Source organism: Panicum virgatum, chromosome 1N, assembly GCF_016808335.1.
Source record: "Panicum virgatum strain AP13 chromosome 1N, P.virgatum_v5, whole genome shotgun sequence".
NCBI classification, from domain to species: domain Eukaryota; kingdom Viridiplantae; phylum Streptophyta; class Magnoliopsida; order Poales; family Poaceae; genus Panicum; species Panicum virgatum.
Window position 1 is genome coordinate 48,213,572 of NC_053145.1, and position 17,854 is coordinate 48,231,425.

At 44.1% G+C, this 17,854-nt stretch overlaps 3 protein-coding genes, 1 long non-coding RNA gene and 1 other non-coding gene across 6 annotated transcripts; 4 read left to right on the forward strand and 1 right to left on the reverse strand.

Annotated features, from left to right (window-relative positions):
* The first annotated feature begins 2,075 nt into the window (after nucleotides 1-2,075).
* Nucleotides 2,076-4,671, forward strand: LOC120656273. Its single transcript, XM_039934316.1, has 3 exons — nucleotides 2,076-2,239; nucleotides 2,521-2,611; nucleotides 4,288-4,671. Exons 1-3 carry the CDS (start codon nucleotides 2,170-2,172, stop codon nucleotides 4,424-4,426), a joined length of 300 nt encoding a protein of 99 aa, XP_039790250.1. The 5' UTR covers nucleotides 2,076-2,169; the 3' UTR covers nucleotides 4,427-4,671.
* An 863-nt stretch (nucleotides 4,672-5,534) lies between these two features.
* LOC120656274 (pentatricopeptide repeat-containing protein At4g14850-like) lies at nucleotides 5,535-8,731 on the forward strand. Its single transcript, XM_039934317.1, has one exon. The coding sequence runs from the start codon at nucleotides 5,788-5,790 to the stop codon at nucleotides 8,434-8,436; it is 2,649 nt and encodes an 882-aa protein (XP_039790251.1). The 5' UTR covers nucleotides 5,535-5,787; the 3' UTR covers nucleotides 8,437-8,731.
* Nucleotides 8,732-10,460: 1,729 nt separating this feature from the next.
* On the reverse strand, nucleotides 10,461-12,971 carry LOC120656276. Its single transcript, XM_039934318.1, has 4 exons — nucleotides 12,766-12,971; nucleotides 11,768-12,126; nucleotides 11,112-11,446; nucleotides 10,461-10,833 (listed from the first exon to the last, which is right to left on the reverse strand). The coding sequence occupies exons 1-4, from the start codon at nucleotides 12,848-12,850 to the stop codon at nucleotides 10,725-10,727; spliced, it is 888 nt and encodes a 295-aa protein (XP_039790252.1). The 5' UTR covers nucleotides 12,851-12,971; the 3' UTR covers nucleotides 10,461-10,724.
* A 197-nt stretch (nucleotides 12,972-13,168) lies between these two features.
* LOC120657762 lies at nucleotides 13,169-13,356 on the forward strand. The gene has a single exon (XR_005668301.1). It is a non-coding gene; the product is annotated as a U2 spliceosomal RNA (small nuclear RNA).
* Nucleotides 13,357-14,159: 803 nt separating this feature from the next.
* LOC120656277 lies at nucleotides 14,160-15,980 on the forward strand. 2 transcript variants are annotated; one of them, XR_005667855.1, is made up of 3 exons: nucleotides 14,160-15,027; nucleotides 15,221-15,458; nucleotides 15,545-15,980. It is a non-coding gene; the product is annotated as an uncharacterized LOC120656277 (long non-coding RNA). The 2 variants fall into 2 exon arrangements; XR_005667856.1 differs by having other exon boundaries at nucleotides 15,559-15,895.
* Nucleotides 15,981-17,854: the final 1,874 nt, after the last annotated feature.

Genomic DNA, 17,854 nt, shown 5'->3' on the forward strand with positions numbered 1-17,854 from the left:
ACGTGCTTGCATTTTTAGGGCAATTTTAGTCCCCTGATTAGAGTGCCCCTAATCATGGTACCCGACACCTCCCGATACCCCTCCTCACCCGTCTCCCATCCCCTCCGATACGCCTCCTCCCCGGGATCTCGCGGCCGCCCTCATATGCAGCCCCTCCTCTACCGACGCCGGCCCCCTCCTGTGGCGCGCCAGTCACCGTGTCGTCGCCGCAACCGCAGGTGTTGCAGGGCACCACCGAGTCGTTGTAGAAGGCGGAGAAGGAGACGCAGCACTTGGAGGCGCGCTTCTTGGGGCGGGTGATGTTGCAGGCCCCCTCCTCTACGGGCGATGGTGGCTGGCAGCGGCGGCGACCAGCTCCCGCGCGGAGGACGCGGCGGCGGCCGGCTCGGACTGCGGGAGGAAGGAGATGGTGCGGCCGTGCGGGCTCGGACGCCGGCGAAGGAGCAGAGAGCCATGGAGGGGGGAGGCGCCAAGGAGGAGGAGATGGAGCGCGAGGGAAGATGAATGGAGGAGAGGAAAAACAGAGAAGAAAGAAAGGGAAGAAGAAAGGAGAAGAAGAGGAGAAAGGAAGAAAAAGAGGTCTATTAGTGATATTACTCTATTTGATCTAATTATGTAGTCAAGATACTCAAAAAATATAAGAATTGTTGAATTCTACTTGTATTCAGCAAAAGAATGAGATATCATCAGCCTCAAGGATATTTTAGACATTTTACCACTTAACTCAGAGAATCGGATCAAAATAATCAAGATTGCCAAACACCTAACTTATTCAGACAGCCGATTCTTCAGACAGCTAACTTATCTCAAAATCCTGATTCTCATTAAAACGAGATGCAGAACAACGAAAACAAACAGGGGCAGTGTTTAGATCCACCAAAAACCCCCACAAAAACATCACTTTCCATCACATCTCCATCACATCGAAACATTAAATGTAGCAAATGACCTATGCATGGAGTACTAAATGTAGGTAAATAAAAAAACTAATTGTATAGTTTTGATGTACGTTGCGAGACGAATCTTTTGAGCCTAGTTAAGTCATGGTAAGACAATATCTACCACAAACAGAAGAAATGTGCTACAGTGTGCTACAGTTATTTTTCCCTGTCGCCACAGTGCTTTCCACGGGAACTAAACACAGCCAGGATGGAGAAGGCATATACAAAACGTGACGACCCCGAAGGAGCGAGGCTCCTCGCCGCGTTGCCGCCGCCACCCGTCCCGTCGAGCCTGCCGCGCGGCGCGTTTCAGACCGGGGCGAGCTGGCCCCGCCCCCGGGTTCGTCGGCCGCGACCGGTGTTTGACCGCTCCCGCCGCCAGCGCCAGACGATCGGTACTCGCATCGGTTCTGTATACTTTTTGTTCGCTTTACACCCTCCCATCTGTTAAATTTGCGTAGGTATGGTCTATCCTACGTCCGTCTTCGCGGAGGTCACAAACTGGAATTACCAGGTCCTTCTTATATAATCAAAATTTCATTCACGTAGATAGACCGGCTAATCGCCATAGCCAACTCACCTCTCTCCATTCCATGTCGGCCCTTTCTTAAAAACCAAACGGGCACTTGTGTGCGAGAAATTGGTAATGTTGTGCTTGTAAGATTACACTAACATAAGAGATCACTGAAATGCTGGTCTGGAAAAATTAGAGCACTAATAAATAAGATGATAAATGTAGTGAATTGGGACTAAACACTTGTCGATAAAGAAATGATTATTTTTAACTTCTATTTAATTAGTAACCGGTTAGACCACGTTCGCCTTTGGATGCCAATTGATCGGTGTTGAATATACGAAAAATATGACAATATGCAATTGTCTTATCATATTTTTATATTTATACAAAAGGAAAGGAGCACCACGGGTAAACATAAAAAGGGTGGTCCAGCTGGTTTTGGTGTAGTACAAAATTGCAACAGCTTTCTTTCTTTGGTCGCAAGAAACTAATGGAAAAAGGGAAGTTTTTAAACACAACATGACATGGGAAAGGAATCCTACGACGTGTGGATACTAAGCTAATTCGAACATATTTCAGGGACTAAACACACAAACACAGCGGTATATAAGAAGAGCCAGACAGACTTTCCCCATCGAAACGATAGAACAAGAGAACTTGGAAAAGGAGAGGGCGAAAATTCGAAAGGAAGAAGAGGAGAACGCGAAGCAAATGGCGGAGGCCCCCAGCAAGATCGAATCCATGAGGAAATGGATCGTCGAGCACAAGCTCCGAGCCGTAGGTATGCCTTGTCAGTTTTCCTGCGGATTCGTCTTTTCCGCCCGGATCTAGCTATCCGGCGTTGGTTTCTGATGTACCTCAAATCCCTAAAATTTCTCCCATACTTTCTATCTGATGTTATTACCTGAGTTTCGTAATTTCGATTATGATAATCTATCACGAAATTATGACCTAGTTATTATTGTATTTTTCGAGTGATTTTGGGGGAAAGTTGTTTTTTAGATGATTTCCCCTAGTGGATGCTAAGTTTTCTGATTATTGCCACGTTTGGTTGGATAATAGGTTGCCTCTGGCTTACTGGGATCAGCAGTTCGATCGCCTATAACTGGTCGCGCCCCAATATGAAGCCTAGCGTCAAGATCATCCACGCAAGGTTAGTTTATTTTCTCATGTTAATTCACACATTGTAACTTTTGATCGTTGTAACTGCAGAATAGGATGTCTTGTATTATCATAAACAAGAATACCGCAAATGATATAACTTAATTAGTTTTGAGCATTTCAGACTTTAGACACAACTACAATAATTAAGGTTGATTTTCTAGGCTCTGTATGATTATTATTTTCTGAAACTCGTTTGGGACTATTCTGCAATATGAACAGACCCAACCAACTCACATTGTTCCAAGACCTACAGGACCACATATCTCCACAGACTTCATAGGATATTTTGAAGTTTCTGTTAGGCGTACTTATTACAAATATCATTGCTCAACAGTTGTGCCTGAAGGAAAATGATTGGCTTTGATTCTTTTTATATATTGGATAAGAAATGTCTTTGTAAGGTTCTGCAATGGTGTGTTTTTGTGTAAGATTGTGATTGTCTCACAATTTAGTTTGAGTGCCTGACAGATAGTATTACCTTATCCCCTATAAGGGTGCAGTCATAACCATTCAAAAGAAAGGTTAAATGTTAGGACCTTCTTGGTTATTGCAGACATGTGCTTGATGGTCTCCTTAATTTTGTCTGTACAAGCTGTAATCAGCCTCTAGTCTTTTAAGCTTGTAAGGTTAAAAGAGTACCAAACTATCCCTGTTACCTTTGCACCTTTATGCATTGGCTTATACTCATGGCCCATACAGCCTAATAAAGGTAAAAAGGTCAGCAGATATGTGTGCATTACCCAATTCATTGTGCAAAATATTTTAGATCGAATTTTTAATGTATTTTCACACCCTCCTCCAATGTTCTAATTTGCTTATTTCTTATGAACCTTCTGTAGGCCTAACATTGCCCAAACCAAACTGTCAAAATTGGACACGTTTACCTAGTTTAGCACATGTTTGAGCTGTTGCTATACCTTTGGCATGCTGTCAACAATAGGCCACAAATCCTTGCCCTTTATTCCCAAAATTTGATGAAACCAGAGGCTACTAAATCAATGATTCCAGTTTTAGCAATGTTTTGGGGCTTACATGGCTGCATAAATATAAAACACCCTTAAAATTGTTATGGAGTGGACTTGTAGATATATCTTTCTCATGTTGAAGGGGAGACTATTGTACAAAATCCTTGATGAACCTTCTCACTGTGGCTGTTAATTGGTGCAGCCCTTCATCTCATCTCGTGTAGCACAGTAGGCAACAATGTTAAAATATACTAGTTAAAGTTGAACCATTAACCAATTATATGTAGATGCACAGATGATAATTGTTTCCACTGTCATCTTTGTCTATTTATTCGCCTCTGATCTCTTTTTGATTCAAATATATGGTGCTGTGAATGTTGTACTTCATTGTGTCTGCTTCACCGAGGTTACTTCTCATAGTGCTCACTAGGGCTGCTCATAACCGATTCAGTGGTTTGAAAAAATATTGTGTGCATGGTAATTTGATACTGGTATCTAGCATCAGGTTTGCATGCTTTTTTTTGGTATTACTAGTATTGCTTAGATTGGCAACCTTTGTTGCACTAAATCGCAGCCATTTCATGTATTACTTAATATAGAAAGTGCAGCTGTTTCTACACATTCGACTTCACTTGTAATTCGATTCAATCATGCTGTTATTTAAAAAGGTCTAACATCTCTTAAAACTGTTGATTTGCAGGTTGCACGCGCAGGCTCTAACCCTTGCTGCATTGGTTGGTTCTGCATGTGTCGAGTACTATGACAACAAATATGGTTCTTCTGGGCCTAAGGTGGACAAATACACAAGCCAATACTTGGCACATTCGCATAAAGATTAAGATCTCCATGTTGGCTCCTGCATACCGGATTAATTTTGGGTGCTCATGAACCATGTACCTCGTAATGCGAAATGACAGCATACTTGCCAGGGTATTCCTGGAAAATGACATGGAGATTGTAGTGCAGATATTTATCTTCATAATTTAGCCTCAGGTTGCGTTATGTAATATTACATTGTGGACAGTCCTGGGATATTTTTTTTTCCAAGAAAAACCAAGGAGAGAAATCCTGATTTGTGCTGAAACTGTGTTCTCTGTCACTTTGGTCGTTTGTGCTTGTATGATTTTCTCTCTGCCTCGATCGACTAGAAAGCAATCATGCTACTCCAAGTGCTACAAAGATGCGCTCTCATATGTACTTTCTGGAGTAAAAACATAAGTGTATGAATTAGAACTTCACTTCGATAGCTCGATCTCTAAACTTGAAGTATAGTTCAACCGGTTACTGAGGCTACTGGCAAATCTAGGATTTCCGTAGTTCGATAGAATATTTTTTTAAATATTTTAGTGAATAAGTTAATTCAATTTTATAAAAATGATAATTTCTCATTTTTCAACTTCTCAGTCCAATTATCAATTGTTATACTTGAAATCAAAATTGTTATACTTAATAATTACTAGCTATTTTGCTATGAGTAATAAATAAGGAGAGATAATAGTAAATCAGAAGATAAGAATGCTTGGTCCAAATCTTAGGGTGGGCCGGGGCCCACCTCTTATCCGCCCTGCTTTAGGCTACTAATTATGGAATTAAGATAATTTTGATGTGCTAGTGAATTTAAGGCCTTGTATTTGGGGATCTTCTGCTTAAGTGGAAAATACTCCTGTCCCGTTGGCTTCTAAGTTGTCGAGTGAATTTTGTTTTCACTACAAATAAGGCAAGATAGATGCTCGGGGAAGATGCTGTTTCCAAAGGAGGCAGGGTTAGAACCGAGAAGCCCTACGTAAAACCTAGAAGATCACCTCTGCCGGCATCCCAAATTCCATCGTCAATTTAATTACCTGGTGCTATCAAATTGTATTCTCTGATTCTGTCTTGTGCCCGTGATGTTTTCCCTCATGGTACAGTGACAGTGGTGCTCTATTTATCACTATCATTGTAGTTCGATTTTAGTTGTTTTTTCAACCTCGCAAACTGCAACGTAGCATTCAGCCTAAGCGCTATGCAAACTCAACTCATTCGTGGTGTATTTCTGCTATAGAGTTGAGTTGACACGCCAAGATTTTGTGTGACCTGCTCTCCATGCACTAGCCTGCATAGTCTCCGACAGGTGGGCCCCGTCGCATTCGCCTGGCGCGTCAAAACTGGGAAGCCCCCCAACCGGGAAGGGTGGCGGCGGCAGCGGCTCGATGCTTCCCCGATGCGGACCCCGGAGACCATCGGCCCGCTCCTCGCCCGCTACGGCGCATCGCGGTCGCTGCTCGCCGGGGCGCACCTCCACTCCCACCTCCTCAAGTCCGGCCTCCTCGCCGCCTGCCGCAACCACCTCATCTCCTTCTACGCGCGATGCCGCCTCCCGCGCGCCGCGCGCGCGGTGTTCGACGAAATCCCGGACCCGTGCCACGTCTCCTGGTCCTCGCTCGTCACCGCCTACTCCAACAACTCCATGCCACGGGAGGCGCTCGGGGCGTTCCGGGCCATGCGCGGCCGCGGCGTCCGGTGCAACGAGTTCGCGCTCCCCGTCGTGCTCAAGTGCGCCCCGGACGCCCGGCTCGGCGCGCAGGTGCACGCGCTGGCGGTCGCCACGGCGCTCGCCGGGGACGTCTTCGTCACCAACGCGCTCGTGGCAATGTACGGCGGGTTCGGCATGGTGGACGAGGCTAGGAGGATGTTCGACGAGTCCAGCGGTGCTGGCAGCGAGAGGAACACCGTCTCTTGGAACGGCATGATGTCGGCGTACGTCAAGAACGACCGGTGTGGGGAAGCCATTGGGGTGTTTCGTGAGATGGTGTGGAGCGGGGCGCGGCCGAACGAGTTTGGCTTCTCATGCATCGTGAATGCGTGCACGGGGGCTAAGGATCTGGAAGCTGGGAGGCAGGTGCACGCCATGGTGGTGAGGACAGGGTATAACGAGGATGTGTTCACAGCAAATGCGCTTGTCGACATGTACTCGAAGCTGGGGGACATTGATATGGCGGCAGTGGTTTTCAAGAATATGCCTACAGCGGATGTTGTCTCGTGGAATGCATTTATTTCCGGATGTGTGATTCATGGGCATGATCATCGTGCACTGGTGTTGCTGATCCAGATGAAGTCTTCGGGGCTGGTGCCGAATGTGTACACATTGTCTACTATCCTGAAGGCTTGCGCTGGTGCTGGTGCATTCAATTTGGGCCGGCAAATTCATGGGTTTATGATCAAGGTTGATGCAGATTCAGATGAGTTCACCGGTGTTGGTCTTGTTGATATGTACGCAAAGGACGGGTTTTTGGATGATGCAAGGAAGGTGTTTGATTTCATGCCCAAAAGGTATTTGATTTTGTGGAATGCACTGATCTCAGGTTGCTCTCATGGTGGACAGCATGGGGAGGCGCTGTCACTCTTTAGCAGGATGAGAATGGAGGGGCTTGACCTTGATGTCAATAGGACAACACTGGCTGCTGTTCTCAAGTCAACAGCGAGCTTGGAGGCAATCAGTCACACGAGACAGGTCCATGCTCTTGCAGAGAAAATAGGGCTTCTATCTGACTCTCATGTCATCAATGGGCTTATTGATTCATACTGGAAGTGTGACTGCCTCAATGACGCGATTAGAGTTTTTGAAGAAGGATGTTCTGATGACATCATATCTTCTACATCCATGATAACAGCACTCTCACAGTCTGACTATGGTGAGGATGCTATAAAGCTGTTTGTGCAGATGCTAAGAAAAGGCCTTGAGCCTGATTCTTTTGTACTAAGTACCCTCCTGAATGCTTGTGCTAGTCTGTCAGCCTATGAACAAGGGAAGCAAGTGCATGCTCATCTGATCAAGAGGCAGTTCACGTCAGATGTGTTTGCAGGGAATGCTCTTGTGTACACCTATGCAAAATGTGGGAGCATAGAGGATGCAGACATGGCCTTCTCTAGCCTGCCAGAGAGGGGAGTTGTCTCATGGTCTGCAATGATCGGAGGGCTTGCACAGCATGGGCATGGGAAAAGAGCTTTGGAATTGTTCCAGAGAATGCTTGATGAGGGTGTTGCCCCAAACCACATCACCTTGACAAGTGTTCTCTCTGCTTGTAACCATGCAGGGCTTGTTGATGAGGCCAAGAAATACTTTGAGTCAATGAAGGAGATGTTTGGAATTGACAGGACTGAGGAGCATTATGCATGCATGATTGATCTTCTTGGCCGTGCAGGAAAATTAGAGGATGCAATGGAGCTTGTCAACAACATGCCATTCCAAGCTAATGCTAAAGTTTGGGGTGCACTCTTAGGAGCCTCGAGAGTACACCGAGATCCAGAGCTAGGAAGGTTAGCAGCTGAAAAGCTCTTAACCCTAGAGCCGGAGAAGTCTGGCACGCATGTCCTCCTTGCAAACACTTATGCTTCAGCAGGCATGTGGGATGAGGTGGCTAAGGTGCGGAAGCTAATGAAAGTCAGTAATGTCAGAAAGGAGCCTGCTATGAGCTGGGTTGAGATGAAGGACAAGGTGCATACTTTCATTGTCGGGGACAAGAGCCATCCAAGGACAAGAGAGATATATAGCAAGCTAGATGAATTGGGAGATCTGATGAAAAAAGCTGGTTATGTTCCGAATGTCGAGGTTGATCTGCATGATGTGGACAAAAGTGAAAAGGAACTGCTTCTTTCTCACCACAGCGAAAGGCTGGCTGCCGCGTTTGCGTTGATCAGCACTCCAGCTGGGGCCCCAATCAGAGTAAAGAAAAATTTGCGGATATGCAGAGATTGCCATGTTGCCTTCAAGTTCATTTCAAAGATCGTATCAAGGGAGATTATCATCAGAGATATCAATCGGTTCCATCATTTCAGAGATGGGACATGTTCTTGCGGTGATTATTGGTGAAAATGGTTTTGTTAGATGATAATTTTGTATCTTGTTGAGAATTCTCATGGTTAGACCAGCTATACATTCCTTCATGGAGGCTTATAGTTTCACAAGATTTTGTAGCCAGTTAGCTGAGTGATGCAATGCATTTTTTGTTGACATCACAGCTATGTGTTTTGCAGTTGAATCTGCACGTTGTAACATAAAAGTGTTCCTCATGTACACTGCCTTCTAAACATTCTTATTCAATTTTTCTGGATACAGCAAAAAGGGGGAAACTTCAGTCATTGCTCATCCCTAAGTATTGGATCCAGCTATTGACCAATTCTTCTGTGTTTGTAATGTGTTTCTAGGGAAAAAGACTAATGTTATGCAATTAAAATGATTTCCCCATTGAGAAGGAACCAATATTTTCTTGATCTTGGTTTTGGTAGACCGGTTGTTTATTCTAGATTATTACATTTTCTTAAGTTGTTGAATTGTGGAGCTCATCAGGTAAGCTACTCGTCTCCGCATCTTTGCATGCTTATGCTGTCATTATTCCAGATTGATGGCATTGTACAAGCTTGTTATAATAAGGCTTGTAAGTGTTGATTGTAACTAAGGATGTATTCATACTAAACATCTGAGTATATCAACTAGCTGAGAAATTAGGCTCCCCTTAAAAGGTTAATAGCTGACTACGGTAAGTTTTTTTTTCTGTCCCGAACATCTAGCAGTAGCATATGTTTTGCTTCTTCTTCATGTCGAATTGACTATAAATTCATATTTCAATTTGTGTTCCTATCAATATTTGTCTCTAAACATGAAAAGTCCCCAGTTAACTGCATAAATACTTTAATAAGATATTTGAAGAGGTACCTCCCCAATTAACTGCATATGTTCTTTTTGCTGTTGTGAATTTCTATTATTCAACATATACTATTAATTAGCTAAAAGATTATGAGTATATCAGGATCGCGTGAAGCCGTGAAGTCATTGGGTTCAGAAGTTGAAGTTGATTTGAGTGTCCGTACAATGAGAAGTGATAATTTTGACCATGAGGAACCTTTGAGACTGGCAAAGCACGTTAGTCATTTTTAATCTTGCAAAATCACGACCCAATATTTAAATGTACTTATTAGCTCTGTGGTACCCTTAGGCAGAGTTGAATTTGTGTTTACTTGTTGTTTAATTCTGTTTAGTATCAATAAAATTATCATATTTTTTGTTTAATGTTTGGGCACTTGCATGATTGTCATTTTTTATGAACCTTATATTGTTCTTAGTTGCGTGGTGGTTGCTTTACTTAGTGTGCATGTGCACGTGCATTGCTTTGTTCTTTACTAAGAACTTGATGTTCTTCCTTCTGTGACTGTTTCTACTGGTTTGTTTGTCCCCTGCTCTTTGTGGTCATTGCATCGATTATGAACTTTCTGCTCATTTTTTATACAAAATAACATCTAAATGCCAGGTGTTTGTTTTACTATTGCATAATCTCTGATTGGCTTAATGTGAAGTATGCCAGGTTTTTGATCCGGCTGTATCTTAGAGTTAAGAGATAAAGATTAAATGTGTTCTGCCACATCAAATAAACACACTTATCGTTGTAGAGACAATCCAATTGTTACTAGATCCTTTACAATGGGAAACAATGAACAGGAATAATTTCTTCTTTTGTAATATAAACTCCATGAGCCACTTTTCCATATTCATGATTTGATACAGACTTGATAAATTAATATTTCATAAAAGAATATATATATATATATATATAAATCAGTGTGTTTTTCTTCATTTCTTTACCCTTCGAGATTCAATTCTGGCAAAAAAATATTACTAATATGTGAGCCACTTTGATAATTAATTCTTCTATTTTTAGAAACAGGCAAACTGCTGCTTGGAACAGAAAGGAAGAAGGTATACATCTTATGCTATAGGTTCGGGATCAAGTTGATAAACAAAATAGACAAACTTTGTCAGAAATGATCTTTTGTAGATATGCATATGCTCTGCGGCCCTAGCTAAACTCACAGGTAATGGATCATGTAGACAGATATCAATAGTAGCAAAAAGGTGATTGTGGAATAATATTTACATGAGCTAAAGCCAGCCCATAAATTCTGAATTCCGGCAAAAAGTAGCGACAACTTGTAGAACTCTTCTTTTACAGAAAGATGGCAGGGAGGTTACTCCATGTATCTAAGCACCAGGAAGAATATGAACTACAACCTATTGTTCAGTCAACAGATCATACTGATACACAAAGATGTAGAAGCACACATCCAAGAATCCTCTACAAGTAACACTAAGTTGCCTATGTCTTCCTAGCTTCGCCTCATTTGCTGTGGGTTTGCTCTTGGATCCAACCTTCTCAATCTCATATTGCGAGCAATAGCAGCTTGCTTCTGGCGATGGCTGTAGCTTTTCCTTTTGCTGCACAGACAAATGAAAACTTGAACTTTAAAAGAAAAGTAGGGGCATGAAGTGCAAGCTTCCAATCTTCCATCTTAGCAGGAATCAATTTAAGGCATCATGCCAGATACTTGCAAGAAAAGAGGCAAAACTCAAATGGTTTTGCACCTTTTATTGTCCCATTCATCTTTCAAAAGTATTAAACATACTTTTCCAAACAGGACTACAAGAATTATTTATGCAGATAATTTACTATCCCGGCCTAAAGAATATGAAAGAGAAAAGGAGATATGAAGGACCTGATAAAAATAAGGCCCGCCGTGAGAACCATTCCTCCAATTGCCCATGAAACTCTTTCACCAACAGGCATGTCTCTTGCCCATCTCTGGAAATCTCGAACATCCCAAGAAGTCACACCGTTTAATGTTGGACGGTCTTTCGAAGAAGTCCAAGAATCGGAGATAGAATCCAAACTTGCTTTCCCACCATAGCAGAAATTGTCATCAACTAAACCAGAGCTAGTCCCAGAAACTTGCACAGAGAAACCAGCAAGACGACATAACTCTGTGCCATTAGAAACCCATTTATGTGCTTTGCCACAAAGGATGTCACCTAAACCACAAGGAGATAAGGCCTGACAAAGCAGTAAGGAAAATATTTCAGAACCAAACTATGAAATCATAACAAAAAAAAGATCACAAGGTGTTAAGGCTAAAAGTCTCCTAGGTATTGAGGATTATTCAAGAAGAAAAGGAAAATTCCACAGAACTAATAGCTATTCAGAATAGATAGAACAGACATAGGCAAGAACATGATTGTTTATTGTATGATCTGACCATGAAAATACCAAGCTTAATCTAGCAACAGCACTTGCATTTGTGTGACAGTACATGATTGAGGTATCAGTACCCACTACCCAGATTGTATCATTGATCTCTAATCAGAGGATCTTTACCTGTGTTTTCATATCGATGGAGAAGTACGATTCTGAACAAGCTTTGAAGACCATATCGCAGAATGATGCACATATAGCAGGAGGTCCGGGCCTGACACCCACTCTTGGATCGCATATTGAGCACTCAAGCAATTCCCACAAATGAATACATTCTTGACTGCCTTCACCAGTTAATGCAAGGTTCCTCACAGAGATCAGAGCAGGAAATGTCAGTGTCACATCACAACATGTATTCTGACGGAATATCCTACACAGTGCTAGATCTCTGCGCCCCTTCGGCGCCCTTCCAGGAGGCTTGCCTTCAGATGAAAAGGCAGGGAATCGCCCACCAGGTGAAACACATACACCTTTTGGTTGTCCTGAGGAAAGAAACAGACAACAGAAAGTATGTGGTATACATAATTTGAGTATCGCTCCATAGTATTCATATCTAAGGAATATTCATTCAATATGCAACCACGGTACTCATATATAACTAAGAGAATCAAAGGTACTGCTTGGTAGACTGTAGCATCCGAATTGCTCATTGGTGTTACAACCGGCAGTAGTATCATGAAACTGAACTATATGGCAGTATGGTAAAGTTTGTATCAGTCCAACTTTAACCTGATACATAACGCAGCATGTAACAGCACAGTTTTAGCTTGATATATGATCATAACTCATAACCCTTTCGGCAGTATCAATTAAGAAACTTCGCAAAATACAGACAGTAACTCCAGAGTAAGGCCTAGAGCGCACACGCGAAGCCATTACAAGATTGCCGTCCCTCCTTTGCTAGTTTTTATTAACTAAATCTACTGTCTACACTGCCTACACAATTCGAGCGACCCAGTACACACCAGCAAGGATCCATTCAAAGGCAACAAGAATCCCTAGCACCATGCACGGAAACTTATCGAAAGACTTCCCTCCGCAGCTTAAAAGCAGACAAACTAAATAGACAAAAACTATCAAATGAGATCTCGCGTACTCGCAGGCGAGGCGACTTGTCGTACCAGCTGACGCGACCGGCGAGAAGAAGAGCAGCGCCAAGAGGATGGCAAAACTGGCCGCCGGTGGCGGCCGCGTTGAATACCTCATCGGAAGCCGCCTGCCCGCCCCCGCCGGCGGGGCACTTGCGGCAGGGGGAGGTCGGCAAGGCGGAGGTGAACAGGCCCGGTCGGCGAATCGATGCGCTCCCCGGGGTGACTCTGGACCAGACAAATCAACAGCCAACAGGGCTCCTCGCTCAGAAATGGGCCGGACGCGACGCGGAGCCCAACAACAGAACACGGCCCGGTTTCGCTTCCGCAACTCCAGCTTGCCGTCCGACCTCTCGCCCGCGGCCGCGGCGTTTGCTGGAGAGGCAAAGCATTAGTCCCACATCGCCAAAGGAGGGGCACGGCACCGGAGCAACTCATACCTTTCTCGGCCTTTTGGCTAAAATCAAGTGTAGTACCTGTTTTTATTAGTTTAATATCTGATATGTGGGTCATGTATCTATTTTAACATTAAATTTATTTTTTGTGGGGAGGGGTCACCAAGCCACTGGACTCCTCCAGCGTCGCCCTGCCGTTGCACTGCTGGCAGGGCCTGGCGCACCCCAACCAAAGCAAAGTAAATTTGTTTAAGGTAGCTTTGTGCTTAAGCCTTGTCCTGGGTGCACGTAGAAATTGCGATCCGCTCTGGGCCTTGAGTAACTTTCTGTTGTGAAGCCTTTGGGCCTGTTGGAAGGGTTTCCTTTTTTCTGTTATTCCAAAATCATTTTAAGTTTAGCTGCAGGACAGTTAAGCTACCGAGTGCTTTTTTTTTAGGGCAGCTACCGAGTGCTTTGAGCAATCGGCTTGTCGCAGCAAAAGACAGCGCATAATCCTTATTTATTTTTTATAGACGGATAGGCTACTCGAAAGGTATCTCGTACAATAACAACACTCCAACATTGAACTAGTATTTTACACAAGGAAATAATACAGAAGTCGAATCCAAGAAGAAAGAAAGAACAAAAAAATTGGCATGTACCTCCGGTAAGTGGCCCACCTTTTGACTGCAGTTAGTTTTCGTGCGTAGGCTAATCTCTCTATCAGAGCCAGATGGGGGAGGGACGGGACACAAGACTACAAGCGCTAATTACTCGCTCGACTCGATCCTGATCCACTTCATGAGGTGGGGCCTAAGGAGGCGGCGGGTCCTACTCCAAGTCATTTTTCTAAAAGATCCTACTCCAAGTCATGGCCAACTTATCCGGTACGTCCAGCGAGATGCCACGTACTGGTCGTGTAGCTGTAGTGCTAGCATCTTCCTGTACCTGGACTGGGACTCCTCTTTTGGTGAGATATTTTTTTCCCCTTCATGGAAGGGGAGATCACCTGGCCCATATAAAGGAGGAGGGGAAAGGGGTGTGTGGGGTGCGTCCAAGCAGCTGATGGGAATTTCTTTTCAAAAAAGCAGCTGATGGGAAGTACTACGTGGGTTCCGATTGGAGAGTGAGCTTGCCCATATGATCATAACACGTCTGCCACCTCACCCTGCATTAGGTGAGACAGTTGATTTCTGCTGATCCCTTCAGTTTCAAGGGAGACCACTTGTAGTAATGTACGTTGCGCATTGCTTTACAATATAGTATCACCCATCCAACCTGGACAAGCTTTAAAACATACTACCATGATTCAGTACTAATCATATTTAGGACCTATTTGGTTACGTTTATTATAAGCCTACTTATAATAAGTTCAAATAGGTGTTTAATTGTATGGCTTATAATAACTCTTTGCGGTAGGTAATGATTTCTATACCCCTCAGTAGTATCCTTAAAGAGTTGAATGGATTGGGCCGTGAAGAGGTGTTGAGATTGTAAAGTGCTCTTTTCCTGGTGGGATCCATACAAAAAAGGGTTATTTAGATAGGCGCCATTACAATTCTGCCGATTTGGAGATCTACCATTGGAATTCAACTAATAGCATTGGCACCATTACAATTCGATACTTATTTGAGATATGCCATGCTCCACACCAGCAGCGACGTCAGGCCCACCTGCAGGTGTATTCGAACCCGTATTGCCCAAGCTGCCCCTAATACAAGTGGATAAGATGTTCTCAGCCTATACCCACCTGCCATCGAGTCCCCCATCCCCACTCTCCCTTCAACTCCGACCCAATCCCTAACCCTAGACGCGGCGATTGGAGACGGCGACGGCGGGCGAATCCATTCTTCTCCAGCGATGGAGAGCGAGGCGGACTGAAGACAAGGAAGGCGGGAAGCATGGACGATGGAGCAATGAGGTACTAGTACTGAGCCTGTGTGTAGATGACTCGTGGTGGGATTAGAATGGATTTATGCTGACTTGCGGTAGGATTAGAAGGGATTTGCTCGAATGTAGTAGGATTGCATTGAGTGTCGTTTGACTTGATTTTTCCTCATCCTTGCTTGCTGGTAGAGTTGACTTGGGTTTTTCTCTTGTTCGGTTGCTGCTAGGGTTGACGTGTTTTCTTTAGAGATTAAAGTTGAAGGTGTTGTCACCTCTACCAGTGATGGTGGTAGAACCTACAGTGAAGGCAAGGTTATGAAGTGGATGTCTAGAGAAAAATCCCAACAAAAAGAAAGTAAGATGTAAGAGGTGCAAAGGGTATGGACACTTTGAAAAGACCTGCAAGCTGGCAGAACCAGAAGAAGATGAAGCTGTAGAAACTGAAATTGAACCCCAAAATAAGAGGTAATATTGCTTGAGCTTGTTAGGTTCCTTAATAATTCTTGCCAAAGTTTTGTTTTCATGATTACATATATATTTGTGCATTCCAGGATGCGACAAGAAGATGAGGGCACTAGTGAAGCACCTCAACAGAAAAAGAAAAAGAAGGCACCGGCCAAGAAGGCACCAGCCAAGAAGAAGGGTACACCCAAGAAGAAAAAGATACCAACTAAGAAAAAACAGAAAAAAAATTTAACTGCTCCACCACCTAGAGTTGTTAGGAGCCTGTTGGATTGTCTTAATCAAGGCATCAACAACTGAAGCACCTCAAGTCAACAACTTCGTTTATTTTGTTAAGTTTGTGAACATATCTGTTATCTTATCCACTGAACTTGTAAGGCTTATATGTGGCCACTTTGTGAACCTTTATGACAAATGAACCTATTAGGCACTTCTATGGCCTCTGTGATGTTATCTGAACCTGTAAGGTGCTCCTGTGCCTGTGTTGTGTGAACTATGTGAATCTATGAATTTGACTCTGTGAACCTGATGTCGAAATTTATGAATTTGAACTATCAATATGTTCACATTTGCATGCCACATCACATTTCATTTCATAATTTGTTTAGAAGTTCAAGCCATCCAGTACAAACATATACATCACCACATTGCATTCACTTTCAGAATAATGTCACTAAGATGCCAAACAAAAGGCCTGCGAGGTCATATTTTGCTTCTCCCCCTGAGCTTGCGCCTGTGTTTCAGTGCACCTGTGACTCTGCAGCTTTTGATTGACGCTGGGGCTTGCAACACTAGCTGGTTCTTGCCCGCCGCTGCTGCTTCTTGCTAGCCGGCCGCAAGGGGCCACGCCCCCGATGAGCTCGCGAGCTTGCCGATGGCTCCATGCAATGGCGACGACGACGGCTTCCAAGTGCCGACACCGGCACCAGCGGCAGCAAGAGTGTCGATGTGCGTGCCCTGTTCGCCTCGCCGAGGCTGTCGCCGGCCGTGGCGGCACAACGGCCTACACGGCCTCGCGGACGCGCTGAGCTGCAGCGACCAGGAACCGAACTGGATCGTCCTCGCCGCGACGTCGCCGTCCCTGCTGGTCAGGTCATGCTCCCTAGATCGCCGCGTCAAGAACAAGAGCTCGTTGATGCCCCTCCGCGCCTGAACTAGCCCCTGCGCTCGAACTGCTCCCCACCATGACGAATCGCTGGGTCAATCGTCGGCAACGAACTGGGAAGAGGAATCGCCGGCGACTAGTTGAGAAGAGGAAGATAATGAGAGGGGCGACTGGGTCGACGAGATAGAGGAGAAAGAGCGTGAGGGGACCAGCACATCTTATGTACTTGTATCAGGGGCAGCTTGGGCAATACGGGTTCGAATACACCTGCAGGTGGACCTAGAGATGGCAGCGGATCGGGTTCGGTGCGGGTATCCGCGGGTTTCGGGTTTTCGGGTTTCGGGTTTGGTGTTGGTTTTTCGCCCACGGTTTTCAGGTTCGGTTTCGGGTTCGGTTTCGGGTTTTGGTTTCCACCCGTGGATATCCGAAATAAATTATTTAGAATTAAAACTCATGTTTTATAATATATTAATGATAATTTGTTTACTTAGACTATTAAATTTATTGAAAGTTGAGTCATGAAAATATTTATTATTTGTTGCATCTTGTTTATTCATGTGAATATGTGTATATTTATCTGCGGGTTTCGGGTATCCATTCGGGTTTCGGGTATCCATTCGGGTTTCGGGTATCCGCGGGTTTGGTTTTGGTGATGGATTTCCACCCGAATCGGTTTCGGGTTCGGGTTCGGGTTTCGATTTCGGGTTTCGGTTTTGGGTGCACGGAGACTCCACCCGATCCGAACCCGACCCGTTGCCATCCTTAGGTGGACCTGACGTCGCTGCTGGTGTAAAAGCATGGCATATCTCAAATAAGTATCGAATTGTAATGGTGCCAATGCTATTAGTTGAATTCCAATGGTAGATCTCCAAATCGACAGAATTGTAATGGCACCTCTCTAAATAACCCTAGAAAATAACCCTTATAAGCACCACTTAAAGGGGCTTATGGGCTTATGGAAAGGTTTATAATAAATCTCACATTTAAGTCTATTAGTCTAGATGTTTGGATGGAATGAGACTTATTTGAAACTTATTATTAGGTGGAGTTTATTACAAAGCTTTAAGTAACCAAACACACATGTGAAGCATTGTTACTCTTTCCCGTTATAATAAACCCATTTACTCTAGAGCTGCTAGACTTTTCCGCTGACTATGTATGGGCAGAACATCGAGATCACGCACGTCCCTCCTTTTCCTCCGGAAGGTCAGGTCTGAAGGTTGACTTGATGACCAAAGTTAAACAAGGGCACATTTCATTCAATAAGCACAAAGCAAAAGGGAATAAGCACAAA

Coding starts and splice junctions, on each gene's coding strand:
- LOC120656273 (XM_039934316.1), top strand. CDS start 2,170: ATGGCGGAGGCCCCCAGCAAGATCGAATCCATGAGGAAATGGATCGTC. Junction 2,240..2,520: donor GCACAAGCTCCGAGCCGTAG/GTATGCCTTGTC, acceptor GTTGGATAATAG/GTTGCCTCTGGCTTACTGGG. Junction 2,612..4,287: donor GTCAAGATCATCCACGCAAG/GTTAGTTTATTT, acceptor GTTGATTTGCAG/GTTGCACGCGCAGGCTCTAA.
- LOC120656274 (XM_039934317.1), top strand. CDS start 5,788: ATGCGGACCCCGGAGACCATCGGCCCGCTCCTCGCCCGCTACGGCGCA.
- LOC120656276 (XM_039934318.1), bottom strand. CDS start 12,850: ATGAGGTATTCAACGCGGCCGCCACCGGCGGCCAGTTTTGCCATCCTC. Junction 11,447..11,767: donor CCATCGATATGAAAACACAG/GTAAAGATCCTC, acceptor CTGCTTTGTCAG/GCCTTATCTCCTTGTGGTTT. Junction 10,834..11,111: donor GCGGGCCTTATTTTTATCAG/GTCCTTCATATC, acceptor TTGTCTGTGCAG/CAAAAGGAAAAGCTACAGCC.